This window comes from Prionailurus viverrinus, chromosome B3 (genome assembly GCF_022837055.1).
Source record: "Prionailurus viverrinus isolate Anna chromosome B3, UM_Priviv_1.0, whole genome shotgun sequence".
Classification (NCBI taxonomy): domain Eukaryota; kingdom Metazoa; phylum Chordata; class Mammalia; order Carnivora; family Felidae; genus Prionailurus; species Prionailurus viverrinus.
Window position 1 is genome coordinate 93875071 of NC_062566.1, and position 27840 is coordinate 93902910.

Consider the following 27840-nt stretch of genomic DNA (forward strand, 5'->3'; position numbering starts at 1 on the left):
ACATCAGGTTAAAAACACTTACCTGCGCCAATTTCTGTAAACCACGAAGATGCAGAGTTCAAATTGATTGTCTCAAACTGAACGACCTGATTTGACTCGGTGCCCTTGCTAATAGCTACACAGACCATAGGGTATTCCTGTTCTGGTATTACCAGCATTTCAAAAACATTCAAAGGACTTGGCAAAGGAAAATCAAAGTGCTGAGAAAAAACAAACAGAAGTATAACTTAGAAACAATCTCTCCACTCATACCATTGAATAAAGCCAAAAAAAAGGCTTTCATTTTCTCCTTGACTGATCTACTTCAAAAAAGGATTACATCTAACATCTTGATAAGGATGAGTTTTCTATAAAATAGTTTTAGAGAATTGGCCATATTCATCTTTATGGTTGCAATGCTTCTATAAGTTTATTGACATAAGTTAAAGAAGAAATCTTAACAAGAATGCAAGAACTCCTAAACCAAGTAAACACCCATAAATAACTATAAATGTGCTGACCCTAGACAGTAGTACTGAGATCTGTACTTTCAGCTTCAGTTACACACTAGTATTTTCTAAAGAAGAAAACTACAGAGTAATATGTACCTTTATCAACATGAACTTCTGCATAGGCTCATACCACTGGAGTAAAACAATTCCAGACTGTAAAGCTCCACAGAGGTATTTATGTCCTGTGTAAGGGTTTCTGACTGGAAAGAAACAAAGCAGAACAGACATAACCAAAACACTGACTACCTTGATGTGAAAACAGAATTAGTTTAGTTAATTAAAAGTAACAACTGAGCTATGCTAATATAAGAGCTAACTCACTTGCTTTATAAAGGCAGGGATGATCTATGGGAAAAACAATGAAATGTGGCCTGCCATCAATATCAAAATGTGGATGGAAGAAGAAACTATTTTAAGTCATAATTTAGCTGGTAAAGGAAAATCATTGTTTCTATTCACCAGGGTGGTAAGAGTAAGCAAGATGATGTCTTCTCTTCTGGCTTTGTTACTCCTTCCTTTTCACTTTGTCTCAATTTTAAATCATACTCATTTACTTCTAAACATCTTCAGTAGGCTAGGTTGTTAAACATAGGAAATTTCTACGAGGATGATATTTTAAGCACTAAAACACCTAAACTTACTTGCAACCTAAAGAGCTGGGTTTTTTTTTTGTTTTTTGTTTTGTTTGTTTTTTAAGTAAATTGATGAAAGAGAAGGTCTAGGAAGCAACCGAAATCTATGATTTCATTCTTGGTATAGTAGTTTACAGTTGTCTACTTAAGTCAAGATGGAAACTTGTCTTACTAGTTTGCTAGTTTCCTAACTTTTACATTTTACTAAAGATGTAACTTTCTTGACTCAAATCTACAAAAACTCATATTGGTCTGTCCTTCTCCCCAATTTGACTCTCATCAACAATTATGTGTACCAATTACAAGAGTAGTTATTTGCAATAAGCTCTACCTTAATGTATTTATGAGTTTATATCTTAGATTATATATAAGCTTCTAGACCTTTCTTGAGTCATAGATCTTGGGAATCTGATAATAGATATAAACCTGATTCTTCCTAGAAAATGCTCATGAAATTTGTTTATAACTAGGAACATATGCTATGCAACTATGCAGCATGAAGACCAATGAATACACTCACTGCTTCAACAAACAGAATTAAACAGGAAGTTATGAGCCCAGGATCTGAAGTCATTAGACCGGGTCTGATCCCAGGTATCTGGGTATCTGATCCCAGGTATCATGGGGTTATCTGAGGGTTAAATGAGATAAGATAATTAAACAGTAAAGAATTTAACCTTGCTCCAAAAGAGGTCTAGCCTGTGCCCACCTCCGCACCACCCCCCCACCCCCCGCCCCCACTTTGGAAGGTAATCTCTAGGCCTCAGGAGAATGTCATGTCTGATAAGAGTGTCTTCATTTGCCTGGGGCCTTGTGTCAATGAATTGCCTCAACAATATGATTTAGATTGGGGGCTTGCAATGCTGGACATTCTTAGGGTGAAGGACAGTCGTGCCAAAAGATTGACAATGTGATTTAGAGTAGGGGCTTTGGGTCATGCAGTACGAACTGACCTCTAGAGGTACTGGATATTGAGATCAGCCATGTAGACAATCAATCATGCCTGTGTGATGGAGCCCTAATAAAAACTGTTGAGTATTGAGGCTGATGTATGCTCCCTGTGGCAGTACTCCATGTGCACCATCCCACATCACTGCCAGAAAAGTAACACTGCCCATTACTCCATGGGGAGAGGACAACACAAGCTCTATGTTTGGCACTATTCCTGGACTCTGCCCTATGAACGTCTTCTCTTGGCTGATCTTAATCTCTATCCCTACCATAACTATGAATGTAACTACTTTCAGTGAGTCCTGAGTCTTTCTAGAGAATTTTTTTTAACATGAGGGTGTTTTTGGAAACCCCCCAAACTTGCAACTGGTATCAGAAGTGAGGGTGGTCTTGTGTAGACTGTTCCCTCTAACTTCAGTTAGCTAAACTCCTATAATAATGTTCGTAAAGCACTACGCAATAACAGTTACGTAAAATGAAAATGTTAAATAAATGGTAAGTAATAAATGATAAACTAGGACATTAGCAGAGATACAGCCTCAGGGACTATGGTTAAAAACCAGGAACACTGTAGGAACACTATGTTCTGTGAAAGCATTAGGACTATTACCTCTAAACATTTTTATGCCATGTCCTGCCATAGAGTCTTATGCTCCAATGGCCCCTTAACTACTCTTTAAAAAGAAATATAAAGCCTCCTTTCCTTCCTATTTGATACTATAAGACTCTCCATAGCCTTAAAGAATTAAAAAAATGTTCAAAGTTCTAATTATCCAGTTAGAAAAATAGCATTTACTCACCTATGCAACATTTGTGGCAGCCTTTTGTATCAGGAATCTTTGTTGTTAAAGCAAACTTTCTGAAAACATAGGACAATATAAATGTACTCTACTGCGGTGGTTCCCAAACAATGATCTCTGAATTAGTTGCATCAGTCAAGCAGCTTTAAAAAAAACAGTCTTGGATTCTGACCCCAAACTATCTCATTTTCTAGGACTGAGGCAGGGCCTGGAAATTTGTATTTATAATGCTTCTACAGGTGATTCTCCTGCACGGTCAAATTAAGGAAACACTCATCTTTTGCATTCTATATGACATGCACTTTGGTGTAAATTACCTTTCAAAATTAAAACAAAGGAAGTTTTTTAGTGGGCAAGGAATACTGGCTGTTTTAAAAATAGACACTAAGGCCCTTCACTCCCAATAGAATTAAAATATTTTGTACCTTGGTAGTATGCGGTCTGGAAACCTATGAGTTTGAATATGGGCAGCTAATCCTGGTTTTTTGGCTTGTTCAAACAAAGCTATAAGATTATGAGAGTAGAGTTGAAAGGTTTTTCCTATAAAAGAGAAACATGTTACTTTTATTAGAGTCTTTTACAGCAGAGAAACAAGAATTTTCAAGCAAAAGAAAACATAATTACCTTCTAAAATAAGGAGTCCAGAAATGTTCAAAGAGCCAAGCAAAATAGAAAAACACATACAAAAAAACAAACACAAAAAAACACAACACCCAGTTAATACCATTTTGAAGGATAAGAGAATTTTAAGAAAGCAGATAACTGCATTTTCTAATGCACAAATTGGGTATGTTCTGACTAACAGGTGTTCTAGGCAGAATATATATAAGCCTTAATGAAGCCAGCACAGAAAGAAAAACTGTTAAACACTGTTATACAGAGGACTGAGTTACAATGATGCACATGTGAATATTTTAGTATAACATGGAAAATTCTATAAAACTATACACACTATCTTTCTGGGATAGACCTATTTATTAATAATTTTTCAAAACACCTTGGATTAAAATTAATTGTGAATGAAGTCTTATAAATAGAACAGATTAAAATACTAAGAAAAGTAAAGAAACTAATATTATATGCTATAATACAAGGATAATGGAGCTACAATTTCCATACAATCAAAACCATAGCTGTGTTAAGCAGGGGGAGATAAGGGAAGCATCTTCTGATTCCTCATTATATATGGTATGGTACTATAACAACATAAAACAGCATTTGTCATTTTACTATCAGAAAACATACACAGCTGACCGTTGAACACAAGTCCAAACTGTGTGGGTCTGCTTGCTTACACATGGACCTTTTAAAATAAATACAGTATGGTACTATAAATGTATTTTCTTTATGATTTTTATTAACATTTTTGTCTCTAGCTTATTTTAAGAATGTAGTATATAATACATATAACATACAAAATATGTGTTAACCAACTGTTTATGTTATCATAATGCTTCCAGTCAACAGTAGGCTGTTGTAGTTAAGTTCTGGAGAGTTCTAAGTTATGTAGGGATTTTCGAGTGCACCAGGGGTCAGTGACCCTGAACACCCACATTTTTCAAGGGTCAAATGTGTATGATATAATCTTATGCTACAGTGTTGAGTCTTATCCTCAACAAAAGTCTTTGTATTTTCTAAGAATGCAAACATTCTGTCTAACACCATACCACACCCTTCTACTCTCCATTGCCCCCTTATATACATAGCTAGCTACCCTAACTAGAACACGCATGTAATATTTATGTGTGCACATCCACACAAACACAGACCCATAGGCAGAATCATGTTTTCTTCTGCTGAGCTCTGCTACTTACCTTCACTAAGTCAACTAGAATATGGAAAGATCTAATTTACAGGCTAATTTTTCCCCATTTTCCTGTAGTTATTTTATCAATATGTAAGATGTACTCTGTGTGATTTTTTTTTTAAGTTTATTTATTTATTTATTTTGAGAGAGAGAGTGAGCAGGAGAGGGGCAGAAAGAAAGGGAGAGACAGAATCCCAAGACAGAATTTCTGTGCTATCAGCACAGAGCCTGACACGGGGCTTGATCCCATGAACCATGAAATCATGACCTGAACCAAAATCAAGAGTCAGATGCTTAACCATCTGAACCACCCAGCTGTCCTGTCTCTGTGTGGTTTGTAAGCTTATATCCAAGGACAGGTAGAAATAGGGATAGAAACAGAGAGTTAGAGGAAAGTGATTTTACACGTATACAACTCAGAGTTGTTAAACAGAATTGGGTTTATTTTCATAAGAGTAATATATTAATATTTTGGTAATAGAAATAAAAACTGGGGGGAAGCATAATTAAAATCAAAGAGATTAAGTACTCTTACAAGGACCCCAGCTTTTTAGAAGTCACTTATGTGCAACCAAATAATATGGTCTTTGTAAACACTGTCATCAGCTCAAATATACAAATTTCTGAAGAATCTCTAATAAGCAACGATTAGTGGAAGAGTTTAAATTATACACACTTAAGCTATTAAAAAAAAATTTTTTTTTAATGTTTATTCATCTTTGAGAGAGACAGAGACAGGATGTGAGTAGGTTAGGGGCAGAGAGAGAGGGAGACACAGAATCCGAAGCAGGCTCCAGGCTCCAAGCTGTCAGCACAGAGCCTGATGCGGGGCTCGAACTCACAAGCTGTGAGGTCATGACCTGAGCTGAAGTCAGACGCTCAATCGACTGAGCCACCCAGGTGCCCCAAATTATACACACACTTAAAATTATGAAAATTACATTTCTTAAATAGGCCACAATTCATAATAATCTGCCTATCAGTAAGGCTGTGTATCAGCACTGATGCTTTAAAGCATAAGTAGCTAGTGGTGCCTGGGTGGCTCAGTTGGGTGAGCATCTATATGACTCTTGCTTTCAGTTCAGGTCATGATCTCACGGTTCAAGGGATTGAGCCCTGCGTTGGGCTCTGCAATGACAGTGCAGAACGCGCATGGGATTCTTTCACTCCCCCTCCCCCGTGTGCTGTCTCTCTCTAAATAAAATAAACTTAAAAAAAAAAAAAGCATAAATAGCGAAAGGTACACTCAATACTGAAAAGCCTGACAGTACAGTAAATAAGAGCCGGGTTATAATACATACAGAGAACTGAACAAAATTTGAGAAATACTAAAATAATTATTCTAAATAGAGAAAGGGGCGAATGCTATTTTAATAGCTGATAGCATTAGGATTATTAATTAAGGGACAGAGAGAAATAACTAACTTTCCTGTGCTCTACTATTAGAATGAAAGTGAACAGCAAACCTCTAGTCACTTTAAAACGTAAGGAAATAGGTTTTAGTAGGTAAGAATTGCAAAAAAAAAAAAAAAAAAAAAGTGCCTAAAATACCACCTACCCTACATGAATTTTGTCAGCACACGTCTGTGCGAGCCTTCACTGTTTACTAATAAGCACTCTGGAGATCGTCTCATTTAATCCTCACAGCAACCTCATGGGCTGCTATTGTTACCATTGTCCACATTTCACAATTAAGAAGACTGGGGCCAAGAGAAGGTCACTTGTTCAAGATCACAGAGAAAGGGAGCAGCAAGATTCTCTGATTCCTTCCCTTCCACTGGTAATTCTCCATGGAAGGCACACGGTGATAGCGACAGTGAGGGTGGAGGAGTCTGAGTGGAAGGGGATGGTCTCAGGGAACAATCAACGGATAGTCCTCAGGTGTTTACATCCTGGACAGGTTTGGGAAGTGCTACCTTAACTGAACACAGGGTCCTTTCTCAAAGTTTCTTCCCATTCTAAGTTTGTAGAAAACATCTGCAAGTTGCAAAGTTACTATACATAGTAAAACAAATAACACTTAAAAAATAACGTCTATTAAAATTATCTTTCTCTTGTGTCAACTATGCTTTAATTAAAAATATTACATTTCTCTGCTTGTCTATGGTTTATTTTTCACATTATTTTCATTATATACATACCTGATAATGACATTAAAGTATTATTGATAACATAGAGCCAAGTACATTTCCGTGGAAATAACTATAAAGAAAAAAAAAGAAGGGAATTAAAATCCTCCAGTTTTCATTCCCTTATGCTTTAAAATCCAAATTCTAACAGTCTGAAATAGTATAAAAATAACTATTTTCTACCTTTTAGTAAATTACAGAAACTTTACAAAAAAAATCTTGTAATGTGAACATGTAAAGAATACAATTTCATCTCCTTAAATATTTAAATCATAAACATTACAACTGAAGCCCATAAAAATTGATTTAAAATTACAAGACTTCTTTACCCAATACACCCACACTAATTTCTTGAGTTAAAACTCCTAAATTACCTGTTCCATCGTTGCCTCATGTAGCTCATTGAGATTCAATGTGTAAATACCATCTTCAGTTCCAAAAATAATGTACTGATCTAAAACAGTTAAGATAAATCACCAGAATTTACTATCATTTTCTGAAATAATTAAATAAAATGGCTCTGTGCTTTAATGGTGTTGAGAGTTAGCTGGCCACCCACCCATCCGAAGAAAAATTATTTTCTAAAGTTCATGCCATCTTCTTTACATTTTTCTCCAATTCTGATCTTATTTTTAAAAGCAGATATATTCTCTGTTACTCATTCACTCTAGCTTTATCTTATATAATCCTTCCTTTCAACATAATTGTCATGTCTTAAGATTTTTCAATGTAACTGTATTTTTTCCAGGTATCTCAAATACTCTTTGAAGGACACTGTAAATTAAATAGAAATTATAAATCATGACACACCAGAAACGATGAGCATACCTAGTGTCCAGATCTTGGTTCCTAAATATATTACTTTGCACTAGAAAGAACCAGGGCTGCTTGGAGAAAAGATGGGTTCCAATTCCGGGGCAAGAAAAGTGTAAGATGAGCCTAGAAATCTTCCTGGGCCAGAAAGGTAGGAAGTGATCAAACATTAAACTAAAGAACATAGGAACTCTCCCTGCTCAAAAATTCTGGGACAATTTAAGCGCTAAAATAAATAATAATGTTAATAGATCATATCTCCCTGAATAAAATTCATAAGTTTAAACTAATATAGGTACATAAATAAATGGAAAAGAAGAGAAATTGTCCATGGATGTCAGTGGATTGTCAACAATCAATAAATGCTAAAACCAGCTGGTTAAAGTCTGATGAACAAGAGGATATTTATATAGCCTCAATGTATTCCATATTACTTATCAAGTAATTACTAATTAATTAAAAAGGGAAAAATAGTCACTTGACAGTGGAGAAAGCTAGTGAACACCACCTTAACCAGATGGTCAACGTTAATATCACTAGTGTTTGGACAAGCTGACAGCATGTACCTTCTGATACGATGCACTGAGAAGAGCACAATTCTTTCATATTCCCACCAAAAATGCATTACTTGATCTAAGTATGAGGACTCATCAACAAACCCAAATTAAGGGACATTCTACAAAATAGTTCCAAAAATGTCAAGATCAAGAGACACAAAGAAAGGTTGAAGAACTGTTCCAGACGTGAGGAGACTGAACAGTTGTGGTAGCTAAATAAAACCTGTGATCCTGAATTAGATGTTGTTGGACTGGGGAAAAAAGAAGGGGGAAGACAATAAAGAATATTACTGAGACAATAATTTAAATATGGATTGTGATGTCAACTATACTTCAATCAAAAAATAAATAAATATGGACTATGTATTAAATCAATGATAAATTTCCTGATCTTCACAATTGTACTGTGGGTATGTAAGAGATGATTCTTGTTCCTAGGAAATACAAAATGAAGTACACAGAGGCACTCTCAAGTAATTCAGAAAAAAATGCACATATAGATAAATAATAGAAATAACTGATGATTCTGAGTATAGAGGAGTTTCTTACACTATTTTTCTAACTTTTCTGTTAGGTCTGAAATTATATCAAAATAAAAAGCTACAAACACACAAAAAAACATTTCTTTACTGATAAAAATACTTTTTTTTTGTTATATTTCTAACAGTAGCATTTAAAGCAGGTAATTATATGACTTGTCTATATTATTATGTTAAAGTGGAAACAAACATTTCCTGAACACCCTTTTTTGCCTACTCTGTTTGCTAACTGCCAGACACTCAGGTAGGCAGGCTTTTTCCTTCCTTGCAGTGAGGTGAGTAGTAAGAGTATTTATGTTGTAAAATGATCACATGAGAACAGAGGTGTAAAGTTTCTTTCTCAAGTCATATAGTAATGACAGAGCAGGAATTCAAACCCAGGTCTATTTGATTCCAAATTTTTACCTCTATGTATTAGGTTTCCTCACTTTAAAAACATACAGTATAAATTTTTAAAAATAAATTTTGTTATATTGCCATAATTTCAGATTTATAGAAAAGTTTTAATAGTACAAAGAATTCCTGAATATCCTTCACACAGATTCCACAAATACTACCATTTACTACTTTTGCTTTATCCTTTTTTCACTCTACACACACACATTTTTTTTTCTGAGCTGTTTAAGTTACAAACACGATGCCCCTTAATTCCTAAATATTTCAGTGTGCACATCTTAAAAAAAGAAAAACGGAAGTGTTATATAACCACAGTACGATGTTCGAAATCAGGAAATTAACACTGACACAATACTATTATCTACTGTAATGACTTCACTGATTGAGATTATCGACTGTCCCAGTATTGTCCTTTTATATGACAGAAAATCCCTAATTATGGTTGCAATCACTTGTGGCATGTCTATTCAGTCTCCTTTAATCAGAACAGTTCCCATATACTCTTAAATTCTAAAGGTTAAACCAAAATTCTTATCTATCAATTTAGGTTGTTGCAGGTATCTATACTATTTAGTCTCTAAAGTAATATTTTTAAATAACTTCAGTTCACTGACCATAAATATCTTTTTTCATAATAAATATTTTATTAGAGGTGTATATAATTTTGTTCAGAAATTTCAGGGGCACCTTGGGTGGTTCAGTCCATTGAGTGCCCGACTCTTGACTTCAGCTCAGGTCAAGAACATGCAGTTTGTGAGACAGAGCCCCTGTCGGGCTCTATGCTGACAGTGTGGGGAGCCTGCTTGGGATTCTCTCTCTCCCTTCCTCCCTGCCCCTCCCCAGCTCACATGTACATGTACAAGTGCGGGCAGGTGCGCACTCTCTCTCTCTCTCTCAAATAAACATTTAAAAAAAAAAGTTCAGAAATTTTACCTTTTGTATCAGGATGTATCCAAGATGTTGCACAATTAATTTTCAAAGGGCAGCCATCAAAAACTTTGGAAAAACATGCTCCCATCTTATTTATAAAGAAAGAAATGTTGACTTATTTGATTATGTAATTTTATATATTCTTAGAAATCAGCTAAGATTACAAAATGCTAAATTCACTCTTACTTGCATATGTTTATGGTTTCATTACCAAAATTCCTATTTTGATATCATTTAACGACTTCTAACAATAGAGTCTCCTATCGTTGCCTTGTGTAATCCACTATTTCAGGGCAAAAATAACAAATTTACCAAAACATCTACATATGTCAGTGATCTATTTTAGGAATTTTAGGTCCCCACTTATCTTTAGGACTAACATTTAATAATGTGAAATAATGGATGATATTACTGAGCAACATCACTGTGATTGTAATTGCAGTGTAACTCCATAATAGTGAAGCAGACAAAAAGACTAATATTTACATTACATATTAGACTTTTACTGAATAAAAAGGTATAATTTATAAAGCATCCCATTCATATTATTGGCTGAACCACCTCGGAGAGCCAGAGAACAAGCACTAAGATAAGCTTCCCCGTTCACTGTGTATAGTTCAATATGAAAATGGCTTCAGGGGCAGAAAGGAATTTAACCCATATAATGAAGAGGACACAGTACTACTGATATCATCACATTAAAGTTAAACTGGCCTTTCAAGGCTACTCTGAGAACCCAGCTGCCATATTTACAAAAAGCAAAACTTTCCAAGTTCTAACCAACTCACTCACATTAGGGTACATGATTTGATTCGTGGTGTATCAAAATGCATTTATGCCTTTGCATTTTATGAATCCTCCCATTCAATAGCTCAAGATACTTGGCAGCAAATAAAAAATTTGCTGCTTCTAAAGAGATGAAAATTGGCAAGTGGTTCACATAAAAATATTCCTTACCAGCACTTTTGGAGTGGGTGGAAGGCCATTGATGGCTGGTTTCTGTGGGAAAAATAATTTTTATTGCTTTAAGATCTCTTAAGCCTTAAAAAAACACCTATACATTTGGAAATTTAGTTATCTAATTCTTGAATTAAAGAGACTATGCCCCCTGCCCACCAAAACAGACACTGCCTCTCTATGATAAACACGGTAATCGTTACAACTAATCACCAAATGTCTGTTATGCCTACCGGGAAATCTCGCTTGTCCTTTTTCCGTGGTAACTGGGGTGCTTGTGCTGATCCTTCTGTATTTTCACTAATTAGTTTTGAAATACCATCACCATCTCCTAAAAAGAATCATGGTTAAAGCTGAATGAACATACAAATAAGTACCTTCCTTGAAAAATAATTTTCCCTTTCCCCCAATACTTGTTTTCCATTTGGGTGATCCTTTACTGGGAAATATTCTCTACTGGCAGATGAGTTAAAGTATCTTCAGTGCCGTTCTCTAGGTTCAATAGAGGTAGCATTGCATCTCTAGCAGTGGTCTTAATCCATGTAAACAACAAATGTCTTTCCATATTGTGAGAAAAATGAAATCTGATATTCAGATATTCAGGCCCGATATATTCAAGGCCTTTCATAACTGAACTCCAATCTACCTTTTTAGTCCTATCTCCTAGTATACACCTTTCAAAAGCTCACACTTCTCTCATAGTATACTTCCAACACAATCCAGGTTGTCAGTGCATTTGTTCATTCTTTCTTGCTCATCAGGCATGCCTGTCAGCACTGGCTCCCACTAATGAAGGATCCATCCACTTTAATGCTCTGCAAGCCCCCTGCCCCCCACTCTCTTCCCTATCCTTATCTTCCTGAAAAATTTCTCATCTTCTATTACTATAGTTAATTACTGTATGAGACACTTACATAAGCTGTCTTGTCTAATGTTACAGGTACCCATAGGGTGTAACTTCTGCTACAGATCCTGAACTTCTGGAGGGCAGGAACATCCATTCATCATTCTAAGACCTATCATATTACTTAAGAAATCAAATCAGGGTTCACTTGGACTGAATCTATTCACAGTCTGCCCACGTGGAATTTTAAAGTAACTTCAGAAAGCTTTAAACAGTTAAAAGAGTGACCAAAGACATTCTTTAAAGTATGAAAATGGCTTTCTTTTCAGTTTTCACTTTGATTTATTTACCCAGATCACAGTATCTAGCTGTATGCACTCCAGGACTGCTGACACTGCTAGCCATACCAATAGAGGAAGTCTCAGCTACAGGACCACAACTTGGGCTACTCTGTCTTCTGAGAAACTGGGGAGCTCTGTTCTCTGAATCAGGGCAACGTTTTACAGTTGATGATTTTTCTTCATCTAGGAGGTTGTCTTCAGGGTAGCTGTTTATCCTTGGCTGTGATAATAAGACATAAGAGTACTTTAATAAATTTGGATATGAAACAGTGACACTTCATTATCATTACCCACCTAAGACTTTAGGGGGTGGGGAGGTATGTGATTTTTTCTTTTTGCTATGTAATTCAACTCACTAAGCTAAGTAAGAAAAATAAACAAGAGTTACTGTCCCAACACAACTAAGAACTTGCCATGTGATTTTTTTAACCATCCCTAAGCCAAAACTGATATAATTTTAAACTGATAAAATTATATAAACAATCCACAAAATATTTAATAAGCAGGAATAAGCAAGGGCTTAAGGAAGTATGACTCTACTGAAATAGGAAATTGCCATACTAAATGAGGACTGTAAATGATGAACTCTTTCTGTTTCCTCTTCATGTAGTCGAGTATTTTCTCAAATGAATATGTGATTTTTACCTTTTTCTTATAGCTATTAAAATATTGTATTTCCCAGGAAGTTTTTTAATATATATTTTACATCTTTGTAATCCCCTCTTGAAAAAAACTGTATTTATCTAAAGCATATTTAAGAGAATTTTGAACAAATTCAATGAAATTACTTTTTAATTATTTTATTATTAAAAAAAGGATTTATTCAAAAATTTTAAGTTGCTCACCTTAGGAGGTAGGGGAGGTGGTATTGCACGTTTTGAGGTTGATCTAATACAAGGAGAAAAATGCAATTCAGATGGTAGTAAATGTAACATAAAATAGAGACTCTAATAAATGTGCATTAAAATTGTTTACATTCTTTAGATCATGATAAAGAGAATTTTTAAAACCTATAGAAAGACCTAAGACCTCATTATGTCAAACTGTGTTAGCAGGACTATAAAATAGATTTGTATAAAATGAATACAAAGTCTTTTTACTTTATGGTTATGCTCTGCATATTTAGTATGTAATAAAAATTAAACTTAGTAAAAAACAGATTCCAAATTTTAGAGTTGGAAGCCACTGTGAATCATAGATTCAAGTGGCCATATCATCAAACTTTTTGCTAGCCCAAGTGGGGTACATAGATCAACAATATTGGCATCACCTTGAAACTTCCATATGTATCGTCTAGACCTATGGAATCAGAACCTTCAGGTGATCTTCCAGGCACATCAAAACTTAAGAATCACTGATCTAGCTCACTGGTTCCATACGCTTATTTATCTAGAGTTATTGTAATCAATTGGGAAGCTTTTAGTATTCTGAGATTCGAGTCCCAAAGACCGTATTCTGTTGCAAGGGTTGGCAAACTTTTTCTGTAAGGGGCCAGACAGTGGTAAATATTATAAACTTTAGTGTATACAGTGGTCACAAGTACTTAACTCTTTGTTATAATGTGAAAGCAGCCATAGGTAATACATAACTGATAAGCCTGGCTGTATCCCAACAAACCTTCCTTATGGACACTAAAATGTTTATATAATTTTCACATATAACAAAGTATCACTCTCCTTTGGATTTTCTTTCAATTATTAAAAAATCTAAATACCATTATAGTTTGTGGACTGTACAAAACATAGGCAGTGGACCAGATGTGATTTATAGGCCTTAGTTTGCCAACCCCAGATCTATAAGATGAATGTGGGGGCCGCAGAGATCTGTACTTCCAAAGACCTCTCTAAGCAATGCACAGGCTTGGAACATCTGGGCCGGCCCTGTAACTTACCTGTTGAGGGAAGACAGGTCTAGAATATAAAGTAACTATACTGCAGAATGGATTTGGGGTTTTGTGACTCCTACAGCACTTTTTCCCATGACATTATGTACCTCATCTTTCAGTATATTAACATTACATGCACTAAGCTGAATTTAAAGAAGAAAACCTTAATTATCAACACATGATGCCTTTTGGTAATTAAAAAGTCAGAAGCTTTACACTGATATGAGGCAGAGCACAATTTTTTTTAAGAATGAAAATTAAAACTTATTAGAATAAATTGCTCCCACCCAATACTGTTCCTATATAAAGTAAAATATAAGTAAAATATTAAGTTAGCAAACAACTTACTTGCCAGTATTTGCACCATCAACAAAAGGATTCCATTGTAATACAAAGTTTGGGTCTGACGACACTCCCTGTGAAGGTAAAAATAGTTTAAAATGTTCCCTTATAACAGATATTAATCATTTTATTTGATTCAAGAAAATATTCAGTGTCATGATTGTTAATCATCTTGGCTTTCAATCAATTTTTTAATCTCCAGTTAGATTTGCTGCCATTTGACATATTTAGGTCAATGACTCATTATCTGTTGACTGAAACTTAAGAAATTCCATAAACATACTGAATATAGTTTCAGTGTGACAAGCCCTCTTTACCAATGCTAGTATATTCCAAGTAAACAGAAAAACATAACTCTGAATTATCTGCATCACTAATTCATTAGTGTGGAAAACGAAACATCATATTATTAAATTATCATTAACTTATTGGTGCTACTATTTTTTCCCCACTGGCATAGAAACTGTGAATTATATATATAGCAATATATACAGTAAGAAAAGTACTACTCCCAAATGTTAAGAATGAAGAGATCCATTAACAGAAGGCAATTCCTCGAAAAATTATACTTTACCGAAGCTTAAAAATAAAGTAAATGTTAAGGTAACATCTAGGCAACTCTGATAATACCTTGCTCTATTTATTACTTTTTTCCTTTTAGATAAGAAAATGTTTAACTAAACAGTAACTTTGAAATATAAGAGCAATGGTTAAAAAAGAAGCTATATTAATAAATAAATATCAAAAACAGTAAGGTAATGCAAAAATATACTACAAACCTAACAAAGTCTGTAAGAAAAAAAGATCCTAGAGCTTAAAGCTCAACATCAAATTCCATATATTTAATAACTTCATGTAACTCCTTCAAAAGATTCAGAAAGGTCAATATGAATGGCTAAAATGGTATATTATAAAATGTACTCTAGTTAAAATATGCCTAACTATAAGCTTTTTCAAACTTTAATATGTGAAATACAGTATCCAAATTAATGCTTGAAAGAATTTATAACTCTGATCCTTAGTCAAAGTTTACCTGACTATAAGTTTTCTCAAATTTTAATGTGTAAAGTACTTCTGAAGTAATAATTCCTACCATTTCATCCCGTGCTTCTGTTTCTTTTCTCAGAGGAGGTTCGAACTGTAATTTGTCAACTGCAAAATATGTAACAGATATTCACAAACTCTATCTTAAAGGGTTAATTTCAGAAATGTAGCAAGCAGCATATGTATAGGGGAGAGGGAAAGGGGGAAAGAAGAAGAAAGAAGACAAAATTTTTTCACTTTTTTACTGCAAGAGTACCCTTCTTTATATTTACCAAAAGAAGGTAACAATTTGGTAGCTTACTACAAATCTACTTAGTAAATTCTTTGTGTATGAGATTTAAAAAAGTTAATCAAAGTAGGTGACTAAGAAAACTAATGGTGACTAAAGGATTTTCCCTGTCCTACAGGGAAGGCTACAACTTTATGGCAGAAATGAACCTCCCCAAATTACCTATAATTATCTAAAAAGAACAAACATTATTTAAATTAAATGTTACAATGGAATTCAGAAATTTAATATTATATTTTGCTCAATGTATATTTTATTTGGCCTACTCTTTTATATGAAATATTCTAAAACAGAGAAAAGGATAGCTTATTATCTACTCACAAAGTACACAGAATTTTAAAACTGTAAAATCTAATGACTAAATGATCAAAGAGAAAAAAAAAAAAACACTTGCAGCATAGAGATGCAAGATCCCCAAATACAATCTTGGCAAATAAAATACATTAAAAAAATCATTTTCAAAAAGGATCCAGTTGTCTTTATCCCTAAAACAAGATTTGTAAAGTAATACAAAGTACTTATGTAATTCATTAAATAAAAGCATTGTCATAAAAATTTCCAAAAAAAGATTGAAGATATTTCATAAAACACAGTATCTACTTTTCAAAAATAACCTAAAATAAAAAGCTCTTTATTAGTGATTTATTTCTTAACATAATTAAAAAACATCTTAACTCAAAACCACTACTTGAAATCACTACTTCAACTCATTTGAGACAAAGATGAGCTAAAGTTTTTTTGTCACAACCAGAAATACTGGCAAGCAGGTCTAGAGATGAATCACAAGTGTGTAAGTATGGTAAAGAAAGAGAAAATATCACTCTTTAATAATAATAATTATATAACAAGCAAATTTCAGTACTTAAAAAGAAATTCCTAGAGAAAATGAGTTTCATAAACATTGAAGATGTTTTAACACATAAGAAAGTACTCTTCTAAAACTGTAGCCATAACTATGGCACAGAATGCTATATCATTGTTTTATGTGGTAGATGGGACCTGAAGTTGTTTTGTTTTAGAGAAAATACCAGCAGTACTTTTGGGTGCATCTTTGGCATATGAAAATACAAAGATGGGGAGGTCTTCTATTATACATGCTCATTTATCTCTGTAAGATGATGTAGGCTCTAGCCATAATACGGTAACAGGAATTGTATTTCTCCTGCTTTAAACAACTAAGACATTGGTGTTACATGTATGTGCGCATAAATTATGTGAAGCAATTGTTTTGAGGCAGTGGCTAACAGATACCACAGCACTGTCCTTGAGAGAAAGGAAATACATGGTGGCAAGATCCACATTCACTCTGGCTTTCTGCCTGGAGGCACTTTTCAAACTAGGACACAAGAAAGTGGAATCCAAAGAGAGAGTACCAGCCTCACTGGGTGTTGGAAACAAAGACTGAAGATTGGAGCTGCTTAGGTAGTTGGAATTTGAAGGGCAGAGTGGCAGAAATAAGAAAGCTGCATAAAGGAGGAGCTCCAGAAATATGCCAAGAGATCTCTTTAAGTCTTTGGTTGAATACCAAATTGCCCATAAGCAAACACAAGATTATACAAAGTACGTCACAAACAGGTAGCAGAGGAGTGCTGAGCTAAATGCAGATTCTGGTGATCGCACAGTACCAGGAAAGATAGTTGAATTTCTAACCAGAGGAAAGAGCCTGCTGAATATTCTGGTAAAATCTGTCACAAGCCTTAAAAGGATCAAGCTGACGTACCACTTAAGAAACTCTTTAAACACCTTTTGGATAAAGAGGACCAAATCCAGACACTCAGTGTCGCACTACAACGTCCAAGATATAATAAAAAAATGACCAGACAAGAAGCAGGAGAATAGAAACCATAACCAGTTGGAAAACAGATACAATCTTCAAATAAAGGAGTTCCCAATACAACATTCCAAGTTTCCAAAACAGGCCTCTGGGTCAATTTTCATGGTATTAGACCTGATATTCACTCTTTCATACACATCCCTTTTTTGTAGTGTCACATTTCACTTGAACTTTATCCTTTTCAAAACCCTCTAACTCTTCTTGGAGCCACCTGGGTGGCTCAGTTGGTTGAATGTCTGACTCTTGATTTCCGTTCAGGTCATGATCTCACTGTGAGACTGAGCCCACGCTGGGCTTTGCACTGACAGTGTGGGCTTGCAATTCTCTCTCCCTCTCTCTCTGCCCCTCCCCCAGCTCACACTTGCTGCTCTCTATCTCAAAATAAATAAAGCCTAAGAAAAAACCCTGTAACTTCTTTTCCTTTGTTTAATGAGATGTTCCATAGTTCCTCTGGTGTATGTTTTCCTTCATTGCAAGGAGTCAAGAAACCTGACTTTGCTGGACTACACATTTATCCTTGGTTTCAGACTAGGCCAGGCTCATAATAATTACTATGTCCACTAAAAATACACACGAAGGATGCTTATGCTAGTGATAATAGCCCGAAACTGGAAACAAATCAAATGCCCATCAACCAAAGAATGGATAAATTATGATATGATCATACAATGAAATATGATTACTATGAAAACAATGATTGCTATACATGACATGAATTACTCCCACAGACATAATGTTGAGCAAAAGAAACCAAGCAAAAAGGGTGCATTTTGTATATCCTATTTATCTGAAGACCCAGATCAGCTAAAAACCAATCTATGGTGATAAAGGATCAGAACAGAGATTAGCCTGGGCAATGGAAAGGGCAAGAGGATATGAAGAAAGAAGGACATTGATTGTAATGGAGCATAAGGAAAGGAGCCTTCAGAGATTCTGATAATGTTCTATATTTTTAATCCCCAGATCAAAAATCAGTTTCATGAGTGTATACATATATAAAAATTCATCATGCAGTACACCTAAGCATTTTACTGTATGTAAGTTACCAGCTCAAATTTTAAACATGAAACAAAAAACTAAGAATAGAACTAACTAGGTGTATATAAAATCTATTAAACAAATAAAAACAAAGCTATAAAATACTCTTGATGGACACGAAAGAAGACTCAAGAAAATTTAAAGATAAATCACCAATAAAATGACCTTCAACTTTACCAAATTTTTTCTGGTACTTAAAGCACAGAGCTTACTCCACGAAGACATTAGTACTCTGGTCATTCATGAAAGAACTAAGCCTTGAACTTACCTCTGAAAAAGCCTATTTTAAGTTAAGAAGACAGACTACCTTATAGGTGTCGACTCTCCCAAAGTTAGTACATGACCTTTTATGAGATCTCAGTAAAAACACTAGAATTTTTTTAACTAGATACATTGATTCTTAAGTTTATGTGGGGAGAATACAATAGCTAACTATCATAACAAAAGTGGGGGAGGTAGAGTGAGGGGAGTAGGAGGATAATTAGTCTTAACGATTTTAACAGGTATTATAAGGACATAATAATCAAATTATGCTATTCGCACATGACTAGACATAATAATGCAATAAGAGAATTTCTGGAAAGAATCCAAAAAAATATATGGTCATTTAGTACATCATAAAGGTAGCATGTCAAATCCATTAGTAAAAATATTAAGTTTTTAATAATTAGTATTTAGACAAATGGGTAGTCATGTAAAAAGAAACTAAAATTGTATACAAACTTTATACATCTTACCAAATAAATTAATACTGTATATCAACTATTAAATATTATAACAGTGAAAGTGTAAAAATACAAGAAAAAAATAATAGAATTCTTTTATAGCCTTAAAATCAGGAAGGCCTTGCTAAATATGACACAAAACCCAAAAGTTATAGAAGAAAATATAGATAAATTAGACTATATTAATTGAATATTTATATAACTGCATAAAATAAAGAAGATGGCTTTATAATGGAAGAGCAACTTTGCTACTTTTCTGTATGGTATTTGAAGTCCAGAGAGTTGATTTGGGATTAGATAAGAAGATAGCATAAGAAGTATCAGCAATCTGGGATTAACAAAGAGATAAATTACTGGTTTAACTAAGAAAAGCCTGATTGAATCAACTGATATAGGAAGGACATTCTAACTCCCCATTGACCTAAATTTCCAAAGCTGTATAAAGCTAGAAATATTTGGTTTAAGAAAACTCAGACTTCAACAAGATGTTCATCTACAATAATTCTATTAGTCTATACATTTAATAACTTATATTCCTTCATTAGGGTTTATATATCTTATTTTATTGTAAACTTCTTTAAATCTTTTTTGAAACAAGTATACATTTAAGTCAATATACCTAAAACTTCTTCGCAAATCTGTTCTTCTAAATTAATGTGGCTAAAATGACAAATATAATTGATACCAAATATTTGTCAATGACAAATTTACAGAATAACAATCAATTTCCCCTTTTAAGTAGACATTTTAGAAAAGATACACCTCTCCTAGTAACCTAAAAAAACTGAAACCAACCCAAATGTCCAACAATCGGAAACTATCCAACTACAGTGTAGTAACTCAGTGAAAAAAGGAGGGCCAGACTAGTATGGGAAATGCTTCTGTGTTCAGTAAAAAAATTTATGCATAGCATAAATTCAGTCATGTAAAAACATACATGGAAAAACATGGAGGCAATTAACAAAAATATTACCTGTGGGTTGGTGCTGGGTGATGAGATTATGGGCAATGTTAATTTTCTATTTTTTTCCTCTTACAAATTTTCTACCATGAACATATATTACCTCTATAATTAGTAAGTAAACACCATTTAATTAAAAAATAAGAAAATCCCATTATAAGCCAGAGAAACAACCTCTATTTTAAAGGTATTCTGATATGTTAAAGCATGTAGCCTCAGTTAGTCTGAAATTTTATTATTCCAGTAAGACCCACGAGAACACCCAGCTCAACCCTCCGAGACCACCAATTGAAAATGTATACCAAACACATACAATTTATTTCTGAAGCTGTCCGTTCAGCTCTGGCATTCCTGTTTGTAGATCTAATGGTATGACGAATGATTGCATGGGGCTGTGAATATAAGCATAATATACACACTTTAAAAAATTTCAGTGATAAAGTTAAAAGGTCAAACTTTTTAACTAAATGATCATTTACTGACAAACATGACTACCTACTAATAAATTATGGGATAAACATAAACAATACAATGAACACTAACATATTTTAGGTTATTCACTTATTCTATGTTTATACTGTATGAAATATTGAAAAGACGCAAAGAAAATCAGAAATCTTATCTCCAAAGAGCTTATAATCTAGAAGTTAAGACACACAAATACTTAATGAGATTAGAAAATGGTCAATGCCATTCATTAAGATGATTACTATTAATGCCCAGATGAAAAAGAAATGACTTCCACCTGAAGGGGTATGGAAGTTCTTCATGACAGAGCTGTAATCTGCTCTAGGCCTCAAGGACAGTAGGTAATGGATGTGCAGCAGTGTGGGAAGCATTCTAGACAGCAGAGAGAATATGAACAAAGTGATGCAAGAAGAAAAGGAAATGGTAGCATTTAGGGGAATTGGAGTTGGTTATTATTTGGTGAAGATTAAGGGATGAGGTGACAAAGCTGGACAGACAGACTGGGGATGAGCCAGATCATGAAAGGCTCTGACTGCAAGGTGAGGACTCTCTATTTTATTTTCTCAAAGAAATTTTTTGAAGATTTTACAAAAAGGGTGTCAGACTTCAGAATAATTGGATAAGTGAGAAGATATGGAGGGGAGAAACACTGGATGCAGGGAGACTGAGTAAGGATACTGCAGTAAATCAAGTGAGAAGCTTGCTACTTTACACCCTTTGGTACAAGCTCCTGATCTCTTCAAACTATGCCTTCAGCTCAACTGCCACCTACCAAATTTCTAATGACTCACTCTCAATCACTGATGATGGACAGGAGCTCATATGTTTTTTCCTCTACTTCAAGACCCATCATCATACCAAGGGACTTCAAAAGCCCATTGTTTGGGACTTAAGTTTTCTGACCTCATCTCTAAAGACACTCTCCCAGATTTCAATGAACTCTTGATTGCTAAGATCACACCATGGACCCTCCCATCAGCTCTGACACTTGAACTCACACTATCTTCCAAACTTCTCAGCCTTCTAGCTCACTCTCATTTACTCCCATTACACTGCTTCCTGTTCACAATGGAATCCCAAGTCCATTAACCCATTAACCTTACTGTCCATCAGCATTTCTCTTATCTTCACTTTTCTTCTTAACCAGTTTGTATCCAGTGGTCCACAATTTCAAGCAATCTCTTGCCAGTATCCTAAATTCCCTTTGCCCCACTGTCCTTCAGTATTCTGGCATGCCAAAATGACACCTTAGATGAATTAAACTAACTACCTTTGTGTTTATATTGGGGATACAAATCACAACTGGAGGAAAGTTACCCAGCAGACCACACAGAAAATTAATCTCATCTGAGGCTTCGACTTTGCCCCAAAACACTTCACTGTAATCATTTAACCCAACCATTCTCCTCAATTACTATTTCACACCTTCTCTTCCCACTCTTCAAGCCCACTCATTTTCTGTCAGGACTTTCAAGACATGATTTTGCCATTACTTCACAAGGAAAACCAGAATCATCAAATAGAAGATAACTTTGAACGACAACCTTCAACTATACTCCTCTCTAGTGCAAGATTAAAGCATTTCATTATCTAAGATCAAGCCTCCCATTATAATCTAGATCTCAGGCTCTCCTCCTTTCTCAGAGACTTTGCCTATTTACCTTGTTTCTCTTGAATCTTTCCTCTCCATCTACTGAATCCTTTTCATAAGCATTTAATCCTGTTCAAACTTACTTCCCCCAGATAAACAATAACTAAATAACTAAATAAATCCCCACCAACTCATTTTCCTCCAGGTACTACTGCTCAGCCTACCTCTCCCTTTCACAACTAAATTTCATAAATGTATTGCTATACTTATTTTCCAAACCACTCTAATCTAGCTTCACCTCTATAATTTGAATATTATCCTTTTAAAAAAGTATTTAAGCACCACCACCTAAATCCAAAGACTTCTTTAACTTATCTTCTAGGCAATATTCTTGTTGAAAACTTCCCTCCTTCTTTTAATGGTCTTCATCAATCCTCTGCCATTCTTCTTAGCCTACTTGATTCTTAAATTTTGGGAGACATCTAGGATGCTGTCTGAGGCCCTCTCCTGTTTTCTCATTCTACATGCTTCCCTTGAGTGATTTACTCCTTAAGGTATCAACTACTTCTGTACTTAATGACTCCCAAATTTCTATCTATAGTCCAAACTTTTCTCCCCAAGCTACCACCACATATCTAATTTCTAGTGAGACGTCTCCATTTGGAAGTCTATCCAACATCAAAATTACTATACGTAAAACTTGAATTCATCTTTATTCCCAAGTCTGATTTTACTCTAGTGTTCCTACCTCAATAAATGGGGCGGCACTTTTAGGATCACCCAGCCGTTCAAATAAAAATCTAGGAGTAATCTTTTTTCACCCCCCACACTCCAACTCTTCAGAGAATCTCCATCCAATCTCCAATCTCCAACTCTCTTCAGAGAATTCTTTTACTGGTCCATTTTTCTCCATCCTTGTTATACTCCTAGTCTAAAACACCACCATCTCTATCCCAGATGACTTCAAAAGCCTCTTAGCAGATTTTCAGAAATGGAACCACCATTTTGAGGTCATAGAGATCTTTTAAAAATGCACATATAATTACATGTCACTCATTTACCCTTTAATGGCTTCTACTGCCCTTTGATAAAGCCCAAAAATTTTAACATGGTTTGAAATGGCTAGTGTCTAGCTCTGTGACTTTATCTTCCACTATCCCCCTCCTTGTTTTCTGTTCGAACCAAACTATCTTTAGTTCCTCAAGTATACAGTCTTCTCTCTTATCCAGGCTTTCTAACATGCGATTATGCTCTCTGCTCAAAACAATTCTGCCTGCCCTCTTCCTCTAATTCCAATTTATCCTTCAGATTTTCAACTTACAGACCACTTCTGTAGCAAGTCCTTCTCTGTCCCTAAAATATGCCTCCATAGCATACTCTATATCCTGTTCCATAACAGTTATCACACTTGTGGTATTTCTGAGGTTCCTATGAGACTATACTGTAAGTTCTTTCAAGGCAGGGACTGGGTCAATCTCATACACCATCATGTCCCCAACTACCTGGCACAAGGATTTCAAGAACTGAGAAGTACAGTGATACCACATTAAATAGAAATAGAGAACTCAGAAGGTAAAGTGGATCTGGGAAGCCCAGCAAAATAATGTGGGGAATAAAAAAAAGAATCTGGTTAGTTATATAACCAGTGAAAGACAAACTGGGGAATCAAATAATATCAATTTCATATTGAAGTTACAATAATTTTAATAATTTTATTAAAATCTCATTATTACAAGTCTGCAAATGATAATTAAAATAAAAAAATCTATGAATAGTGAGTTTATTCAATATTTTCAGTTAAAGTTCATTTAACACTCAACAAAATATTCATTAGATACCTACTACAGGACAAGACTATGCTATACAGAAGGCAAGGATTAGTTTTTAAAGATTAGTTTTCAAAGATTATTTAGTGACTATTTCTATTAAACACATACACAGAAATGGTAGCATATTAACTAAAACAATAGGCTTTGGAGTTAGTGCCTTGGATCCAAATGCTGGTTCCACTACTTACTAGCCATATGATCTTGGGAAAATTACTCCTATTCTTTCTCTGCTGTTTTCTCATTTATAAAATGTGGATAGTAACAGAATCTGTTGTAAACTGTTTTGAGTATTTAATGAGTTAACATAAAAATTATCTAGCCTAATACTTGGTACACAATGACTCCCCAATGCGTTATTAGTAGTTATGACGATACTTATACAGTATAATTCAAAACTTAAGAACATAAAGTAAAACATTTCCTTCAACAAATAAATAACACAAAAAGTGTGGTCCTATTGTCTTGCCAGAAGTGAAGGTAGAGATACAAAAGGAAATAAAGGCATAAAGAGAAATGAGGACACAATCACAGAAATAAAAAGAAATCCTAAAAGGAGAGGAAGAGACACTGGTGGAGAAGTTCAGCTGTGCTTTATGCAAGCATAGTAGGTACCTGCTAATGGGCAGGAAGTCTCTCATTCGTGATTTACAAGTTTTGATGTTAAATATAATATATTCAAAAAGACTTCAGAATATTTTCAGAGAAGGAAAATGTAGGAATAGCTCTACATGTAATAATATATAACTGTCCTGAACAAGTATTGGAAAGGATAAAATTTCTATTGGAACCTCAACTTTTAAAAAATATATTTATATTGTTAATAATCTGTATAATAGAGAAATAAAAAATGGCCAATTAGATTTCTAGAGAGTCTCTTCAGCGAAAAATAATATGTGCATGTGCTTTGGCTAAACTTTTGTTCTCTTGGTCCAAAGCAATATTCCTAACCTCTTTTATTTCCTTAGAAATAGATGTACTTTCTCTTTAGAGAAAGATCAAGCTCTCACTACAGAATTTGAGGTTTGGGGAGAAGGGAAAGCACTTCCGGATTTCTGGGAGGGGAAAATGATCTGATTCTAATCTTAGCTACCTCTCAACTTTTGGCAAACCAACTATGAAAAGAAAATGATATAAATGGTTTTAATTAGATTAGTAATCCTAGTTCTTTCCAGAAAAAGTGTCAACCAGTTATTTATGTAATACCACAATTTTTTTTTTAAAGTACTACCTGGTAATTATATGCAGGGTAAGTTTAGTTTACATTGCTAATTAATCTTTGTAGCTAAATCTGTTGTAACTAACTTAAAAAAGAGTAAATTAGAAAATAAACATTAAGGCCATATTAAATATTTATTTTCAAATATTAGACTGAAAACCTCTTTACCTCAAAGTCATCATCATCTCCTTCAGTGTAGTGTGCATGGTTGTCTGGATTATTCACTTTGTCCAGCAGTTCAACTGCGAGGGCCCTAGAGAGACCTGGCTGCCCTACAAATGTATGCTAAGTCAAAACAAAACAAAACAAAACAAAACTTCATGAATATGCTTTTACATCAATGGTTCGTAGAAAATGTTATTTGTACTTTTTCATTCAGTAACTATCAAAAACAAGCATATGGAAGCCTACTAATACAAATAAATTAGAGAACGTACTAATAAAAGTATCAGAGAAACCATAATTGTGTATTATAAAACTGCAGCACCCTTGTGGAGTAAGTTTATGACATGAATCTTTTTTTTTTTTTTTAATTTTAAGTAGGTTTCATGCCCAACATAGGGCTTGAACTCATGGCCCTGAGATTAAGAGTCACATCCTCTACTCACTGAGCCAGCCAGGCACCCCAACATGAATAATTTTTCGAAGTTATCTATATTAGGTTTTAAAATTGCAACCTTGGCTATAACAACTGACATTCATTACTCATGTCACTATAGTGATATATATGCAAATGAATATCACATCATAATAAGAAAAAAGCATGTGTATTCCATATATGCATACATTTAATTTAGTAACATTATGTAAATGTAAAGACAGTTAAATTTTGATATTTAAATAAAGTTTCCTTAAATTGTTGTAATCATGAACTTTTTCTAAAAATATTTTACAAATACATATATACACAGAACATTCTATATTTACATAAGAAACCGAAAAAGGCAATTAATTTTAGGTGATAGCAACATTTTTAAGAGTTTTCTCTAAGGCAGGGGTTGGCAAACTAAAGCCCATGGGCAAAACCTGGGGCACTGCCTCTTTTTGTGAATAAAGTTTTGAGTATTAAAGCCATGCCCATTCAATTGTACTGTCTTTGGTAGCTTTTGTGCTTCAATGGCAAAACTGAGTAGTTGCTACAGAGACTGTATGGCCCCAAAGCCCAAGACATTTACTACCTGGCTCTTCCCAAAAAGTTTGCAGACCCCTGCAGTAAGAGATCACTATATTTTTATATTAAAAATCTTAAATACTTTGTTCGAGTGATATACCTACTTACTGCACTGACTACAGAAAATTCCCCTATAATTTCAATGACTTACAGTCAGAAGTCTTTCAGCAGTTGGTCTTTTTTTGGGGTTTTTGGTTAGTGCTATTTTGACAAAATTATGGAATGTTGATGACCTTCAAATAAAAAGAGACATGTACAAAAATATTTCACTAATATTAGTTTTTTAATGTTACTAAATAAAACTAACTTATAAGCAGTCAGAAAGTCTGAAACACATGATTTTTCTTAGGCCTCTTAGCTTTATATAAGCAAAAAAACAAGACCCAAAGAACAGTATACCCCTTGAAAACAAGTGTCAGTTTCATCGATTAAGTAAAATGAAATTAGTTACAAGAAATAGTAACATACCATCTCTAAAAAATACACAAAAAACTAGAAATGGGTATTATAGGATTTAAAATCTAGTATTTATTCTAGGTGCCACTTAGGAATCAAAATGGCTTTTTCCCACTGCTTAATTTATAAAATATATAAATGTTTTCCTATACCAGAAGAATGGCATGGAGGTAGGATTGGTAATGTAAAAGATTATTTAAATCATTATAAGGTCACTGAATTTCTTAGGAACAAGGGCATCCACACAGCAGCTCTCTTGCAGAGAAATCAAATCACTGCATTACATTTGGTGGCTTGTGGCGGAGATAACGTGGAACCAGAGAGTACCTGAGATTGGCAAAAGTACTCCAATGGTAACAGCCTGTGGTCATTCATTCCTGAATGAATATTGAGTCATTCCTGCCATAAAGCCCTCCAGTTCCAATTGCTTAGGAACTTAGGGTAACAAGAATCAGGAAGAAACTCTTATCAACACAAAAGAATACAGCCACAGTAGGATATAAACTCCTTTATTTCCAGTGTGATTTTCCTTTCACTCCTGGCATCATCTCCAGAATGTCCCGGCTCCTAAGTAATACTTTGCACAGACAGGTCAATAAAACATAAAACAGTAGTTCAGAACCTGTTTAGGGGACAGGTCTTTTAAAATATGAAACAAGATATGGACTGTCTCCCTAGAAGAATATACATACAGAATTTGGGGAACCCATGTACCTCCCACACCAAAAGATCCATGAAATCTAGATGAAGATTGGAAACTTTTATTTGCATGGTTTCTTTTATTAAATGCATGGGAATACATTA

The 27840-nt window shown here is 34.5% G+C and overlaps 1 protein-coding gene across 3 annotated transcripts in view; it reads right to left on the reverse strand.

Annotated features, from left to right (window-relative positions):
• MAP4K5 (mitogen-activated protein kinase kinase kinase kinase 5) overlaps positions 1-27840 on the reverse strand; it is a 113581-nt gene that overhangs the window by 13879 nt on the left and 71862 nt on the right. Inside the window, exons 12-28 of one of the 3 annotated variants that reach the window (XM_047861725.1) lie at positions 26732-26813; positions 25578-25694; positions 20619-20697; positions 15508-15566; positions 14421-14488; positions 13033-13075; positions 12254-12407; positions 11236-11333; positions 11003-11044; positions 10049-10133; positions 7185-7264; positions 6823-6883; positions 3499-3501; positions 3300-3414; positions 2875-2933; positions 588-691; positions 23-200 (exon numbers count right to left, since the gene is read on the reverse strand). In XM_047861725.1, the coding sequence (XP_047717681.1) occupies positions 23-200; positions 588-691; positions 2875-2933; positions 3300-3414; positions 3499-3501; positions 6823-6883; positions 7185-7264; positions 10049-10133; positions 11003-11044; positions 11236-11333; positions 12254-12407; positions 13033-13075; positions 14421-14488; positions 15508-15566; positions 20619-20697; positions 25578-25694; positions 26732-26813 (1427 nt within the window). Of the gene's footprint in view, positions 1-22; positions 201-587; positions 692-2874; positions 2934-3299; positions 3415-3498; positions 3502-6822; positions 6884-7184; positions 7265-10048; positions 10134-11002; positions 11045-11235; positions 11334-12196; positions 12408-13032; positions 13076-14420; positions 14489-15507; positions 15567-20618; positions 20698-25577; positions 25695-26731; positions 26814-27840 lie in introns of all 3 variants that reach the window. The other 2 variants (XM_047861723.1, XM_047861724.1) reach the window with 2 other exon arrangements.